A 15213-nucleotide genomic window follows, 5' to 3' on the forward strand; every position below is an offset into this window, starting at 1 on the left:
GAAAGAACATGAATTTCATGGATTGGGAGTTGGAGTAGGATCTGAAAAGAGTTGGGGATGGAAAAGGAATATAATCAAAATATTATATTGTATGAAATTCTCAAAAAATAAAGACTAAAAATAAGTAATTGTTGAAAACAGTCAATTATTAGGTTGAAAATCATCCATATCCTAAGATTTTTGTTGTATGAGAAATGAAGCTCCAGGACCAGGGAAATGGCTCAGCACTGGCTGCTCTTGCAGAGGGCCTGGCTTCCATTCCCAGCACCTCCGCGGTAGCTCCCAGCCATCTATGATTCCAGTTCCAGGGGATCCAGGACTCTCTTCTGACCTCCATTGGCAGAAGGCATGCATACACATGGCACACATACATACATGTGGGAAAAACATTTTGTTGCAAAATAAGGTTTTTGAGAAAAAAAAATGAAGGTTTGTGCAGTTAACAGTTAATATGCAGTTCTAAAGCCAGTATCTATAAATTTCAAACATAAAGAAACTTTAAAGGAAAATATATAAATTAAAAATGGTTTTTATTTTTTCTATTTAGGCATATTTTCAAGAAATGTGTAGATTTCAATTATTTAGTTCGATGCATTGCAACAGTTGTCAGCATATATGTAAATCTCACCCCAGTGAAGATATGGAATAGTCTTATCAGCCCACAAAATTCTTTCCTTTTACTTCTAATAGATATGTGCTTCTCCCTTAGCAACTAGTGTCTTCCTTACCTCATTCTGTCAACCTACAAGAGCTCCAATGGTTGGAGCTGAGTTGTTTGTTTTGGTTTTTCTTTTTATTTTAATGAGATGAACTGAAAAGTGAGCTGAGGATCTTGAGTTGAAATTGTGAATTATGGCAGCAGCACTAACTGGAAATGTCAACCTTTAATTGCTACTGAAATAGCATTGGAAAATAGGAAAGTGGAGAAAGGTCCGTCTCGCCCATGTTGAATGCTTCCGTGTGGAGAAGTGCCAGGCACAGGTCAGATGGATGAGCATAGCCATGTGCTTCAGGTGCTGCCAAGAGCTGTCACTTAGCAAATGGTTCCTCTTGATATTAGGAACTTGAAGGCCAGATAAGGGTTTAGTAGAAAGGGCTAGAAAAGGAAAAGCACTGGGTCAGAGTGGAAACAGGTAACCTCAGACATGCCTCTGCTAGTGAGAAGACCCCAAGTAAAGAAGCCTGAACTGAAAATGTAGACATGTATGACAGTGTGGCCAGCATACACAAAACAGTTAACTAATTCCATTTACCTTTTGAATTGTATGCTGAACACTTCTCTGGCTCTGTAGTGTCTACGGTTTACACAGAGTTGTGGCAACTGTAAGATTTGTGTAAAGCTTATCATTTCCCTTGCCTTCTCTAACTCATAGTATTGCTGATGCAGATGACAAGTACACTTGTCCTAACCCCAGAGCATACTCTACGGCAGTGTTCACCGTTGTCCTGTGAACACACTAGGAAAGCCGTGGCGAGTCTTCTCGCAGTATTTCCATGCTCGCCGCTCTTCCTTCTTCCTCCTCTTTCTTTTGTTTGACATTTATCAATTTGCCCTGAGTATGTTATCCTTTTAACCATTGACATACTCACAATTACATTATCTTATTATTATTATTACCTTATCTGTCAAGTCCAATATCTAGATAATTGTTCCTCCATTCCTTTTTATTTGTTTCTCTATCATGAGAAGTCTATCATTAGGCAGTCATGACTACCAGTGTGATAATGTGCTCTGGCCAGGGCTCCTCTTTTATGCTGAATTTGGGGTTACTGCATGCACGGCAGATAGCCAGACACGTCTGGTTATCGCCGGGCTATGACTTCATTGCAGGTGGTTATCTTACTTATTTAAAATAGCTTATTTTTACATATTTTGATTCATAAGGTTTCAAAACAACTTTTGGTTATCATAGTGCTTTAAGACATGTCAAAACTTGTTCTCTTTCCTATTACAAAATGGAGTTGGTCCTGTTAAGTGCCTGCTCCTTATACAAAGTGTTAATATCTGATGGGTCTTAATTTTTTAATTTGGTTTTATTCTTTATTAATGTGTGTCTGGCTTAAGATTTTTGAAACTTTGTCCAAGAATGTAGCTCTCTAGATCTAACTAGGAAGCTCACTGCAAATTTTGAGCAAACCCCATAATCTCTGAGCCATTAGTTATCTTTGTAAAGACTAGTAATACCCCTCTGATACTGTCAGAACTCAGTAAATGGGCAGTAGGTAACCTTTTCTGTTCACATGGAGAAATGGTGTTTAGATTTACATCCACACTTAACACATCATTAATGCTTCTCTCTTCACAGTCGTGTTGGGAACAGAAAATATTGGCCATGTGGGAATTCTCTACTTCTGACAACTTTAAAACAGTTTTAAAGTTTAACACGTTCAAAACTTTTTTTTAACAAAAAGCACTTCTCTATTAGATATTGTTATTTTATCATTACAAAATTTGAAAATACCAAGATCCTGAGAACACATAAAAGGAGTAAATCACAACAGTTTTCTCAAATTCAATTTTAACCTGACTTCTTAGAGAAGACAGTAGATCCTTCATAACTCAGAAGGAAGAAGATCCAACCCTGAGGTGCTATGGTCAGTGAAGCCACCTTCAGGCAGAGTACAGATACAAAAGGTGTGTTGCTGGCTATGTATCCTCTCAGAAGAGCTCCTGGAAAGGGAGGAGACTCCCATCAAGATGAAGTAAATCAAGCAAATAAATGTCTTACCCCCTGTCCCAAAAAAATTAATATAGAGGAGAGCCAAAAAAAAAAAAAAAAAAAAAAAAGCCTTGCATAATAGTGAAAGACTGTCCAGACATCAGGGACTCAGCAGACTAAGCAGCCATCATTCCCGTCAAGACAGAAGAAGCAAAGGCTTCGAGAGACACAGCTTTGTAGATCTGACTTTGCTCACATAGGAAACATGAGATGTGTGTTTATTGTGTTAAAGATACTTCAGTTTTTCTGAGAGATATGATACTGATTGGTGAGGATGATAAAAGTGGGAGTAAGAAAATTATTTCACTCAGTCACAAAAAAAGAAAAGTCTTCTAGTCTTGATTCAAACCTGAGAGGCCTTAACATGGGATTTATGAAATGCTGGTTCTGTGGATGAGAGATTGGTCTATAAAAATGATTGCACATCTGATAGTGTTATATTATGCTTTAATTATGGGAAGATTTGGAAATGGACAAGTTAGATGAATAGAGAAAGGGACATCTACTGTCAAATGGGGCAGGACCTCTGCAGACTTTCAGGGTTCACTGCACACCATGCCAAGCTGCAGAGCTCCGGAATCAGATGGAGACTGGCATTTTCCTTTGCCAGTGGGGGCGGGGGGTGGAACCGTGCTCCTGACATGGATCACTGACTTGATTTGAAGCTTCTCTGGGTGACAGATGTGTCAAACTGATTTGAAGACTGGAAATACAAAATGTATGGACTGAAATTCTTTTTCTTTAGGGACTCCATAGTATTAAATATACAAAATTTATATAATCGATCATTTCTTCTCTTTAGCCATTAAGTATTTAATCTCAATAATTGTAATTGAAAGTTTTCTAAAGTAAATTGTTCATAGTTTGTTGTAAACATATAGGGGCAACTCTTAACATCTTATTTTTCTTGTAGTTGGTATTTGTTTTCAGGTTGATAATGGTAGAAATTTTTAAAAACCCATTTTACTTTATTGGCATCATGTTGAAATAAATTCATTTATGCCTCAAATCTTATTTAACTCTTTATGTAATTATATGTCAGCAATAACATGTGGACTGTAAATCTAAAATCTACCCTTTTGTGCAGCTGTGGAAGTAACCAGCTGTGAAAGCTGGCAAAAATCGCTGAGAGCAGATAAAGTAATGCCTGAATGAGTGGCTGATCTTTCCAGAACTGCTGTTTATATTCCAAACCTAAATGAGTCAGGATGCTTATATGATCCTTTCGTAGCTCAGACATCCTATCTGGGCAACACACCTAACAGTCGCTTTGCTTCCTAGTGTCTTAGCTTATTCTTCCAAAAGAAAGGGCTGGAGTAGGGATGACCTGATGTTGGGATCACTGTAAAAATTACACAGATCAAGAACATACAATAGAAAGCCATGTCAGGTAGTTGGGGCCCAATAAATGCTGTTTTCTCTTCTCCAAAGATTCTTCACTTTGTGATGGTAAACAACCCCAATGGCATGTACTTGTTAGTGGTCTATCTTTACAACAAAACGCTTGAGACACACAGCTTAAAAAGAGGAAAGATTTGTGTCAACTCACAGATTCGGAGCTTTAGGTCTGTAATTACTTGACTCTGCTGCCTTTGGGCCTCTGTAGGGAGGCTGAACATCAATGGTAGGAAACACAAAGCTGAGAAAATAGCAAAAGAGAGAAAGAGTAGAGGGTGGTCCTTAAATAGCCTTCCAGCTCTGCCAGCCACCTTCTGCCAGCTCCAGTCAGAAGTGTGCTTTGTCATTTAAGGGTGTCTCTGTCCAGTCAGGTCAGTAACCACACAGCATCCACCAAATCTAGTTCATACCAGTCTCCACTTCTTAAAGAAAGCAGAAAACTTGTATCTTTGGATTTAATCTGTTGCTTATCTGAACTGACATAATGGAACTGCAGACAAAGAGACTCGTTCCATTTCCTGGTTTTAGGAATGACTAAAGGGTAGTGCTAGCCAGTGCTGGACCCCATCTGGGACTTCACTGCTGTGCTCCATCTTCCTCATCTAGAAATGCTTAATTCTTCACGAGAATTGTTGGCCTCCTGCCTACAGTCCAATCAAAAACTGTGAATGGCAGTAGTAATGAACACACCCATGCTGCCTACAGTCCAATCAAAAACTGTGAATGGCAGTAGTAATGAACACACCCATGCCCTGTCTCTGCCTCGAAGCTGAGGAAGAAAAGGAAATAAATCTATGAAAATTTTTCTTTATAAAAATCATTTTAAATCATTGAGTGCATTTATCTCTACATAAAAGCTCATTTAACTCAAGAAATTATAAATGATGGGAAATGCCTAGATTGGTGTTTTGATCACTTTCCTCTAAATATATTATATTTTAGTTACTAAAAAGCAGTATAACTTTTAGTGTATTTTACTACAAGCTGTGGCTAGTCAACATCTGAGTCTTTTGTCTAACTATTCTGACATCAGAGCCCCTATTTTACCTTGCAAAGGGAAACATTCATTAGAGTAAATGTATCAGATTGTTAAATGAAACAAAATTTTATGTATTTAGATGATATATTGAAATACACAAAGATTTTCATGCATACATAAATAATGTCAAATCCCACACAAAATGAGATGGATATATTTAAGTACAGATATGATGATGTAATAATAACCAAATAACCCTTACCTTTCCAATCACTAATATGCACATTAATATCTACATTGTTTTTGTTGGGTTTCTTTCTATTTAGTTTTTATCCCATACAAGTTTAGAAAAAAATTATATTAAAAATACAGTGTAAGTTCTATAGATTTTCTCTTTATATTTTCAACCTAGAAATTGACATTGAACGCTGCGTACGTGAGTCGGTTAACCTGTTTTGCTGGACTCCTAAAAGTGCTACATACAGACAGCATGCTCAGCCTCCAAAGCCAGCCTCTGAGAGCAGTGCAATCCGAAGCTCAGCGCCTTACTTCTCTGCTGAGTGTACAGATCCTCCAAAGACAGACCTGGTACGTATTAGCAGATACGTTAGAAATCCTAAGAGATGGGCTGCTGCTGTGTCCCACCGTCATTAGTGTTCATAATGCTGTCACCCCGTGTTCTTTCAATGTAGTTATTTCCTAGCACACGACTGTGTTCACACGGTTAATTCAGAAGACCTCTGTCTCTGAGTTAACCTTTGATGTATAGTAATGAAGGTTGTTTGGACATATGCCTCCGATGACAAGTGTCGTTTTATTTTTTACATAAGCATACTAGCTAGTAATACACCAACTTGTTATATGAGATCACAGAAACAAAGGAAGATTTCTTATAATATAGCAGTGTTCAAAGTTTTTGATATAATAGGTACTTATTTGTTCATAACCAAGAAAATGATGTTGAGAAAACTATCCCATTATGTTTTCAATATTGGCCTTCTTATTAAATTTACAAAATATGTTCAGCCTAACTTTATAACTTCAATTTCCAAAGTTCCCAATTTTATATTATCTTAATTATTTTCATGAGATTGGATTTCAGTTAAAATACATGCATTGTTTTAGTGATAGCCAGGTAAATTAATAGGGTAGTAATATATAAAAAGGAACACTGTCGTGATAAGACATTTCAAACTTTGACTTGTTAAACAATATTTTTCATAATTAGATTTGTTTGTAGTTGTATATTTTTGCATGAATCCACCTTTTTACCACTTGACAATGATTTTTTTTGTATGTTCCAAATACCTGGATGCATCTATGTTTCCCATTGCCGCTACAACAGACAGAGATCTGGGTGAGGAAGAGGCACCATCTCCATGAGTATATGTGAGAAAAGTTATGATAAGTTACTAAGGGATCTCAAGAGATAGGAATAAGAACCTACACTAGGAACTAAATTCTTTCATTAGTCTCCTGAAAGTTGAGTAGGCCTCCCAAGGGGAGAATTGCCTTTCACTGGGATTAAAGGTAAATATTTAGTGTTATTTGTGGGGCTGTAATGCATGAGTGGGTGTGGGTTCTCTTGGGCTGAGTTGTGGGTCCTGCGTGTCTGCCGCCCCAGGTGGCTGGAGCCGGGAAGCACGGGAATTTGACTGTGCTCACTCCACACAGCGCCAGGCGGACAGCGGGCTGTGGGAAGCTGCTGGGCTCCACTCCAGGCGTGGGAAGATCACAGTCTGAGATACTTCGTGGGCTGGAGTTCTTGGGTTGGAGGTCCCTGGGCCAAGGTGGCTGGCCAGAGACTGGCTGGTCTCAGCCCTTGGGCTGCCAGCTGCCACTGAGAGCCTGTGGAAGGACCCAGATGGGATGAGGAGGACAAGATGAGCTCTGACGGCACCCAGCAGGGTAGAGACTCTTGGTTACTGCAACTCACTTGGCTGGGTCATGGCTGGCTCAGCTAGCTTACTTTGGTGGGCTCCATGGCTGGAACGCAGAGAGGTCTTCTGCTGGAGATTAGACTGCTGTTGGGTAATTGAAGACCTTCTCCATGGTTCCCAATGAGGAGAGGTAGTCCATGGTTTTAAAAGGTTTATTGTCATGGCTGGAAGTAGATAAAGCTGTACCCTGAGTTCTCAAGGCAGGCCTGAGGTTAAGTACCTTCTGCAAGTAGGAGGGTCTGGGAAGGAATGCTTAATTGGCTAAGCCCTCTGGCCTTTAGGTATCTCATGAATAAGAAGATGTCTTGAGGCTCTGCGGCCTATAGCCACACCCTCTACCTGTGCTATGTACTGAAGGCCACAAACCTTTCTTTTGGAGGGGCTGTGGATGGTTGAAGCTAATTGAAAGGAACCAGGGCCCAGGATCAAGTCTGAACGCCTACTGTCCCTTTAGGGTCTCCAGGATTCAAGGCCTGTGCTCAACCAGGTACCCAGCAACCTCTCACAGCTCACCGCCCCACAGTTATTCTAAAATTATTTTTAATTTTATATGTATGCAATATTTTGTATTTATGAATGTGTTGCCTGCTTGTACCACATACATGTTTACGTACCACATACATGTCTCATACCCTCAGAGGTCAGAAGAATGTGCATGATTCCATGGAACATGAATCATAGATGACCGTGAGCCACCATGTGGGTGCTGGGAATTGAACTCCAGTCATCTGGAAGAGCAGCATATGCTTCAAACCACTGAGCCATCTCTACAGCCCCTATCTAAAATATTTTTACTCTGAGATTTGGTCCTCTTTCCTATTTTTAAAAGTTTCAAATTAAATGTTAATATAAAGGAAAGTAGAAAAATTCTGCTGCATATTCATCAAAATTAGAATAATCCCAATTTTGACTTATGTAATGTTATACTGTCGTGTTAGACTTTTTTGTTTTCATTTTTGTTGTTGTTGAGATAGGGGCTTACTATGTGTCCTGGCTACATAGTAAGGAACTCACAGTGATCCTACTGCCTGTGCCTCCCAGGTGCTGAGTTTAAAGTCCTACACTACCATGCCCAACTTGTGTCCAATTCTTTAAAGTTCTTTTTCAATAGAAAAAAAACATGTTTACTGTTTCATAAAGTTGGCTTCAAATTTCAATCCTACTTGATTTTTTTGTCATGTAACATTTAATAATCCAGTCTCTGCACTTACCTATTTATAACTGCAAATACATGTGTTTCTGACCTTATTTTTGTGGCAAAATCCAGAGACACTCAAAGAATGAAGATTGATTTTTGGCATGCAGTTTCCAAGGTGTTGGTCTGTCATCTCAGGAAGTGTGTAGTAGAACAGAGGATTTCATGATGAGCCAGGAAGCAGGAAAAGGGGGTAAAGAGAAAGGTCAGTCAAGACACAGCCCCAGTGACTTGCTTCCTCCAGCTTGGCCCTGCTGCAGTCCTTCCCACCTCTCAATAATGCCAGCATATGAACACACCCATGGTTTAATTCATTCTTTAATCAGATTGATCTACTCATCTCTGGAAGTGTCACAAACACACTAAGCAGTATACTTCACTCTCTTCTATGCATTTCTTAGTCCAGGCAAGTTGGCAAGATTATCACATCATAATGCTTATGCTTTTTACAAATAATATACACAGTATCCAACTCAGTATATGATTATATACCAAGAATTTAAACTAGTAACAATTTTTGTACATGCTTGGTAACTAAAGGCTAAACATTTCAATATTGTAAACTATACAGACCTTTATGACACTAATCTTCTGAATCTGAGTTGCTTGTGTGACACAGGTTCTTGGGTTCTCTTGTCTTCACAATGTCGACTGCAGTACTTCCACTGTACGTTCAAAACTCACAAACAGTAAGGCAGCAGGCAGAGTTGGAGGCTGCTTTCTAAAGAAGGAATCTTCCTGGCAGATTTACCCTAGTAATTTCAGTTTAAAGTTTCACTTTGACTTTTACTTCTTAGTTTTAATACCATTCTGACTTTCAAGCCACTAAAGAATTGCCAAAAGAATTATTTCATGTTCTGCCAAGATCTCTCCCTTCCAGTTTTTCCTTAAATAGTAAAAAAAAAAAAAAAAAAAAAAGTCTGCTTGAAAATTTGGGTCATAGTTTTCTACTTGAAGAAAACAGTAAATAAAAGTATGAAATTTTGATGAATACGATGAAGCAGATGTTCATTTGCAGGGGTTGAATGCAGAGAGCAGAGATCAACCCTGGTTAGTGTTCCATCTTAATTTGTGTGGGGCTGGAGCTTGTAGTTTTTAGCCTGAGCAAGCTGACCTCCATCCACATTGCCAGTGCTGGGATCACAAATGCACCACTCGTGCTAGCTCTGCAGATGCCCAGATGGGACTTGCTTCTTCGGTTTGCACAGCAAGCATTCGAAAACCATGCTCTCCTAGCCACAAGGTTGAAATGGGTGGGTTTGGGGGTTTGGGTTTTTTTTTTTTAGCTGAACGTACTTTTTAGAAAAAGATGGTAGTTAACTTTTAGATTTTCAAAATCTCTTTGATGAATTTAATCAGCATATTCATTTATTTACAAGTAGTATAACTTAGTTATATGTAGTCTGTGAAGAAGCAAGAATTATTCTTTTTGTTTGTTTGTTTTCTTTTTTATTGGATATTTTATTTATTTACATTTCAGATGTCATCCCCTTTCCCCATTTCCTCTTAGCCAGAAATCCCCTATCCTATCCCCCTTCCTCCTTTTTGCTTTTATTCCATTTTAATTACATGCAAGTATTAAGGTCAGTTCTAGGTTGAGGAACTAGCAATACAATAGATGCAAATAGTCAAGGAACAAGCCAGACAATAAACACAAATAGTCAAAGAACAAGCAAGACAATAAACAAAGTTCTATGAACACTCCTGTGATTACTGTTTCTCAGGGCTTATCAGGATGACCAAAATAACTGAGCCTACTTCCCTGTCCTAGCACAAAGTCATTTTCATCTCTGAAGCCTACGTCTTTGTTCTATCCTAATCTTTAGATTCCTGCCTGAAGTTACTTCTTTGTTCTATCCTAATATTTCGATTCCTGCCTGATAACCTGATTAGGAGCACATGTAGTAGCCCAAGATTTTAAAAAATAAGTTTTGTTTCATTTGCATAATGGTAACTACTTGCTATTGTCGTGATCAAAATAGAAGATAACACCAAATAGTCTTCAACGTATAAGCAATGTTTTACATGTTGATTAGAGTCTTTTAAACACTTTTATAGTTTATGTTGGAATAGCTTCTAAAAGTAAAATATAAACACTAGTGTATAAATTAATCTCACAATAAACTTTATATAATTTGAACAATTGGGAAAATAGTCTCACTAGGCTTTATAGTCTGCAGGTTTTCAGGGACATTTTCCTCTCTTAAACTAATCTCTAACGTGTTCTCTTTCTGTTTAAGGGTTGAAACAACCTAATTAATTAGTATAAGTTACAAATTGCTATTTTAGCAAATTTACTATAAAACGATTTGTGCCCTGGATAATTCAAGTGTATATGTTAATTTATCCCATACAGTAAAGTCAAAGCTTCTCAAGATCTCTCTCACTATTTTTTTCAATTTTACTAGGTGTACATCAACATGTACAGTTACTTGTATACTCTTAAAGTGAGTGGCTTCATAGTACAGTGCAAGGAAAAACACAAATATGTGATTTCATCTTGCTAATATAGTATCAAGAGTAAATACTGACCTCAAATACAACTAAACATCATTTGATTAGAATGCTCAAATCAGCAGGTGCACAGTGCCTTTGCATTTGCATCTGTCCTCCTTACTGTGTGTGTTCTATACATAGTCTAGTAATGGGAGGAATAGGGAAAATGACCTCTCCGTGTCCTTTAATTGAAGAATTCAGTTTGTTTTCATTCATTATTATTGATATGTAAGGACTCACTCCTGTCTATTGTTATCTCTTTTTGAGATTCTCTTTCTTCTTTTATCCTTCCCTGTTCATCTTTATGGTTTGGTAATGTTTGGTGTGTGTGTGTGTATGTGTGTGTGTCTGTGTGTGTCTGTGTGTGTCTGTGTGTCTATGTGTCTGTGTGTGTGTTTGTGTGTGTGTATATACATACATACATACATACATACATACATACATACATACAGATGACTTATTTAGTTCTTCATTTCTAAGAATTTTTGAAATCTGTTTCTTTGCTGAATTTCTCATTAATACCCCAATTATCTTTGTGATTTCATTTAATGGGTTATATATTTCCTCGTGGATTTCATTCAGCTTTTAAATGACTATTTAAAATATTGTTTATGGTGTATTTCATCTGTGCAGGTGTGAAATCAGTTACTAAAGAGTTTGATGTGTGCCTTTAGAGGCATGGTGCCTTGAGTTTTCAGATTTCCTGTGCTCCTGCATTGAGATTTTTTTCTATCAGATGGATCAGACTGAATACAATTCTGGCTGTATTTGGGACTATAGTGTAGTTTCCCTGTAGCTCCTTGGGCTATAATTAATGACTCTAAGAACAGTGCAGACTGAGATGGAATCAGAAACCCATTATCCTATGATCCATCCCAAGTGGGGACATGAGTTCAAGCAGATACAGTGCTGATATCCATGGCTGTGAGGTACTACTGTGTATTTACTCACACGTGGAATAGTGGACCCTATCAGGTAACCACACTTTTATCAAGCGCTGTTGGTTCTACCTGTATAGCTGTGTGCTGGCCCTCTGCCAGCAGCCCTATCAGTGGTAAGAATCCTAGAGCACATGCCCTTCAGTCTGGCAGTACCGTGGGTCCAGATATCAATGACAAAATTCTATAGCAATACCCTTGGTGCTCATATCGAGTCATACCTTTAGTAGATTGTTAGACAAAGTATAGAGATTGTAAGTTGTACAGATGGGGTGACAAACAGAAACTACAGTGTTTCTCTTTGCTGGCAGTAGCACTTGTCAAGGCTCTTGTCTTGCCTGGTATAAGCACCCAAATTTGGAGTGACAACTGGATCTAGGAGGGTTTCCTTCTTTAGAAGCAGTGTTTGCAGCTATAGGGTAATGGTAGGGATTTGAGTTGTTCAGGGCCCTATAAACTAGGTCACAATAGAAACTGCAGGATTACCTCTGCACTTGTCTATAACTGCCACTGTAGCATGGTATAGTAAGACCAAGACAAAAAGAAACAACTGGGTACGGCTTTGGTCCTGCCATTGATATGAGTTCACAGGGAACTAGCCAGAACCTCGGGCTTAGAAGTAGAGAACTGTAATCACAGTGATACCTTCCATCTCTTCTATATAAAGTTTTTATCTCCTACAGTGCAGCTCACCCATTGTCCAGGTGGACTTCACAAGGTTTCTGTGCATTTCCTGTAAGTCAGTGCAGCATAATATCTGTGGATATTCCAACAATGGAAATATTTAGGAGTTTATAACTCCTAGAGGAATTCAAAATAAAATATTAGGTCACATCTCAAGATGGCCCCTGACTGTAGCACCTTAGGTGTTGAATGTATGATATATGAGACTCTTTGTCAAAATCCAGGATATACAGATTTCATGTTTCTTATGGACTGCAAGCCAGTGTCCTCTACCAGGCTAACTTGATGGTCATGAATTTCTATACTGTGCTTTTTTTTTTTAATGACAATTTAGGTGGGTATATTAGAGTGATCTTACAATTGTGATCTTTCAGAGTTTAAATACATCTGTCTAAGCCCTTAATTTTATGGTTTAAATTGAAAGTCTGCTGTTATTTTGATGGGCTTTCTTTTCTACAGTGTATTCTAATGTGTTAAATTATAATATGAAGGTATAACATTAATAGATTGACTTCATTTTTATTCAGCTATTTATATTCTCTTGGAAAATATTGGAATCCTTGGAATTGTCCTCTAATAATTATAATCATTATTTTGAATTCACCTGGAATTTTGCCAAGTCATTTTGATCAATCTTCAGTAGTTTCTGGTTGACAGCTTTTGGAGGAAACAAGTTTTGTTGGGTTTTTTTTTTTTTTTTTTTCATGTTCCTTGTGGTTTTGCTCTGTGATCTAGGTTAGGTTATTACTTAAGATTTGTTGCTGTTGTTCTTTCTCGTTCAATTCAGGATGCATCTCTTCTTTCAGTGAATGTGTTTATAGTGTTAATCAGAGACTAGGTTGTAGGACAGTTGTGTGACATTTTCATCTGGTAGACTGGTATCCCAGTCTACAAGCTGACTCCAGTCTGTCTGTGTGGGGTGAGCTTTCCCAGCAGCAGTCACTACCCAGTAGTTAACCCAGTCTGACTAAACAGAACAGTGGGTAACTGGAAACAGACACTCGCTCAGTACAGGTTAGTTTAGGGAGTAAAGGCCTCCATTGCCTGTGCTAATGCATTAGTATGAGAGAAAGAGAAGGAAAGGGTGAGTGATCACTATGAATCTAGTGAGAAATGTTGACTTGTAGAGGGAAGTAGAGGAGAGACATTCATAGGAATTGGAATAATTGAGACAGAAGAAAAAGTGAGTAGATGTATGGGAGACTTTTGGTTAGCATTAGACCTTTAAAGAGAGGTAAGGACATGTGCCCAGATATTGTAACCAGAGTCAGTGTCTGGGCTTCGGAAAATAGACAGTAAGAGGAAGGAATATGAAAGAGAGAAAGGAAGAAAAGGAGAAAGGAGAAGCAGAGAATCATTACAAAGGCACAAACAGTAGGGGATAGTGTTGGCCTGCTATGCCCTGACTCTCTCGGAGATGAAGAGCTGTAGTAGGGGAGGAGAGCTGGGCGGAGATGTTAAGAAAATGAGATCGCTGCCCTGAATGTCAATTTCGTTTCTTCATGGATCCATTGGGTTTTCTTCTCTCTGATCCTGGTCTAGGCTGTGCTCCATATGCTTTTAAACGGAGCTCTTCTGTGGTCTTCCGGCTCTCTTTGCATGTATGGATTTCTTGGTTCTTTTCTGTTGGCTGTGGACTGTGGGCTGTGGGCTCTGAACAACTAAGCAAATTCTGCCCCACTGTGGTTGCTGAGGCCCCACAGGGTCAGGAATGGCCGGCTGTATGATGCCCAGAGCACACTGATTGATGTTGGTGTTTAGGTCCTGCTTTTTCCTGTTGGGACATTGATGGGGGCCCTGGCAATAGTTGCTGGGAGCCCCTTCTTTTACATCCATACTAGCACTACTTTTGCAATTTTTTTAGTCTAGTTTGCCTGGAGTAAAATGCAGCAAGCAAGGCCAGTCTGGTGGTAGAGAAAGTCCATGTTTAATTGTAGAGAGGTTTGTTGACCAGTGGAGCTGGAACCTGGAGAAGTAGCTGATTGACTTTAAATTATTCTTGTTCCCTTTATTTCCTAAACTGTTGACCATTATGCCCTCTAATGGGGCTCCTAGTCCACCATGTTCCAAAGGTTTTTGTTGTGTTCTAAGAGAGGAATATTCTTTTTCTTTTCTCTTTGTCATCATTAAGGTGAATTTTGGATAATATTTATTCTTTTAGCAGATTTTATTGAGCACAGGCTCAGTACCTGATGCACTTCACATTAATGTCGACTGTATCTGTTTAAGTACCTTGGTAAATACATGGACATGAAGAAAGTTGGTTTGGAATCAGGAAAACAAAGAGGAAGAAAAACTGCAGTGTCTTTCATGCCTCATTTACAACTGTGTTCTTCTTTTTCTGAGCCCAGTTGTTATTTAAAACAGAGCTCCTCAAGTCTAGAGTTAGCAAGATTTTTATCACTTTATATAAACATCCTTTCTCCCAGTACCAGTTCCAGATTTAGGATATCACTTAATTCAGTACATTGGAAAACTATTGTGGCAGATGGAAACAATGTATCAGGAATGGATAAAACATAAAGCATGTATTAGAGTGCAAGTTGAGCTAAATGTTAGCACAGATACATTGTGAAATGAGACATCTAAGTAAATATTATAACCAAATAACTTAAGAATATGCCTCACTTTCCAGATCAAGGAACTGTGAATTAGGGGTGCATGGTCATTATTGCTTTTCCCAGTGAACCTTCATGTGCTCCTCATTTTTAAAAACATCTAATTGTTTCCCTGCAGCCATCTAAAACTTAGAAATTATAGTTGGTACAGAAAGTATGTCCATGGTCAGACAAAACATGTACCAGGAGAATTATAGAATACATTATGTTGATGAGGATTGGGGGTGGTGATAGTAGCAGAATTA

The 15213-nt window shown here is 38.4% G+C and overlaps 1 protein-coding gene across 3 annotated transcripts in view; it reads left to right on the plus strand.

Moving 5' to 3' along the window:
- Positions 1-15213, plus strand: part of Tbck (TBC1 domain containing kinase) — a 138345-nt gene that overhangs the window by 76961 nt on the left and 46171 nt on the right. For all 3 annotated transcript variants that reach the window (XM_034500616.2, XM_034500617.2, XM_076933263.1), the window contains exon 23: positions 5510-5685. In XM_034500616.2, the coding sequence (XP_034356507.1) occupies positions 5510-5685 (176 nt within the window). The remainder of the gene's footprint in view (positions 1-5509; positions 5686-15213) is intronic.

The sequence above is a fragment of the Arvicanthis niloticus genome, chromosome 4 (assembly GCF_011762505.2).
Source record: "Arvicanthis niloticus isolate mArvNil1 chromosome 4, mArvNil1.pat.X, whole genome shotgun sequence".
NCBI classification, from domain to species: Eukaryota; Metazoa; Chordata; class Mammalia; order Rodentia; family Muridae; genus Arvicanthis; species Arvicanthis niloticus.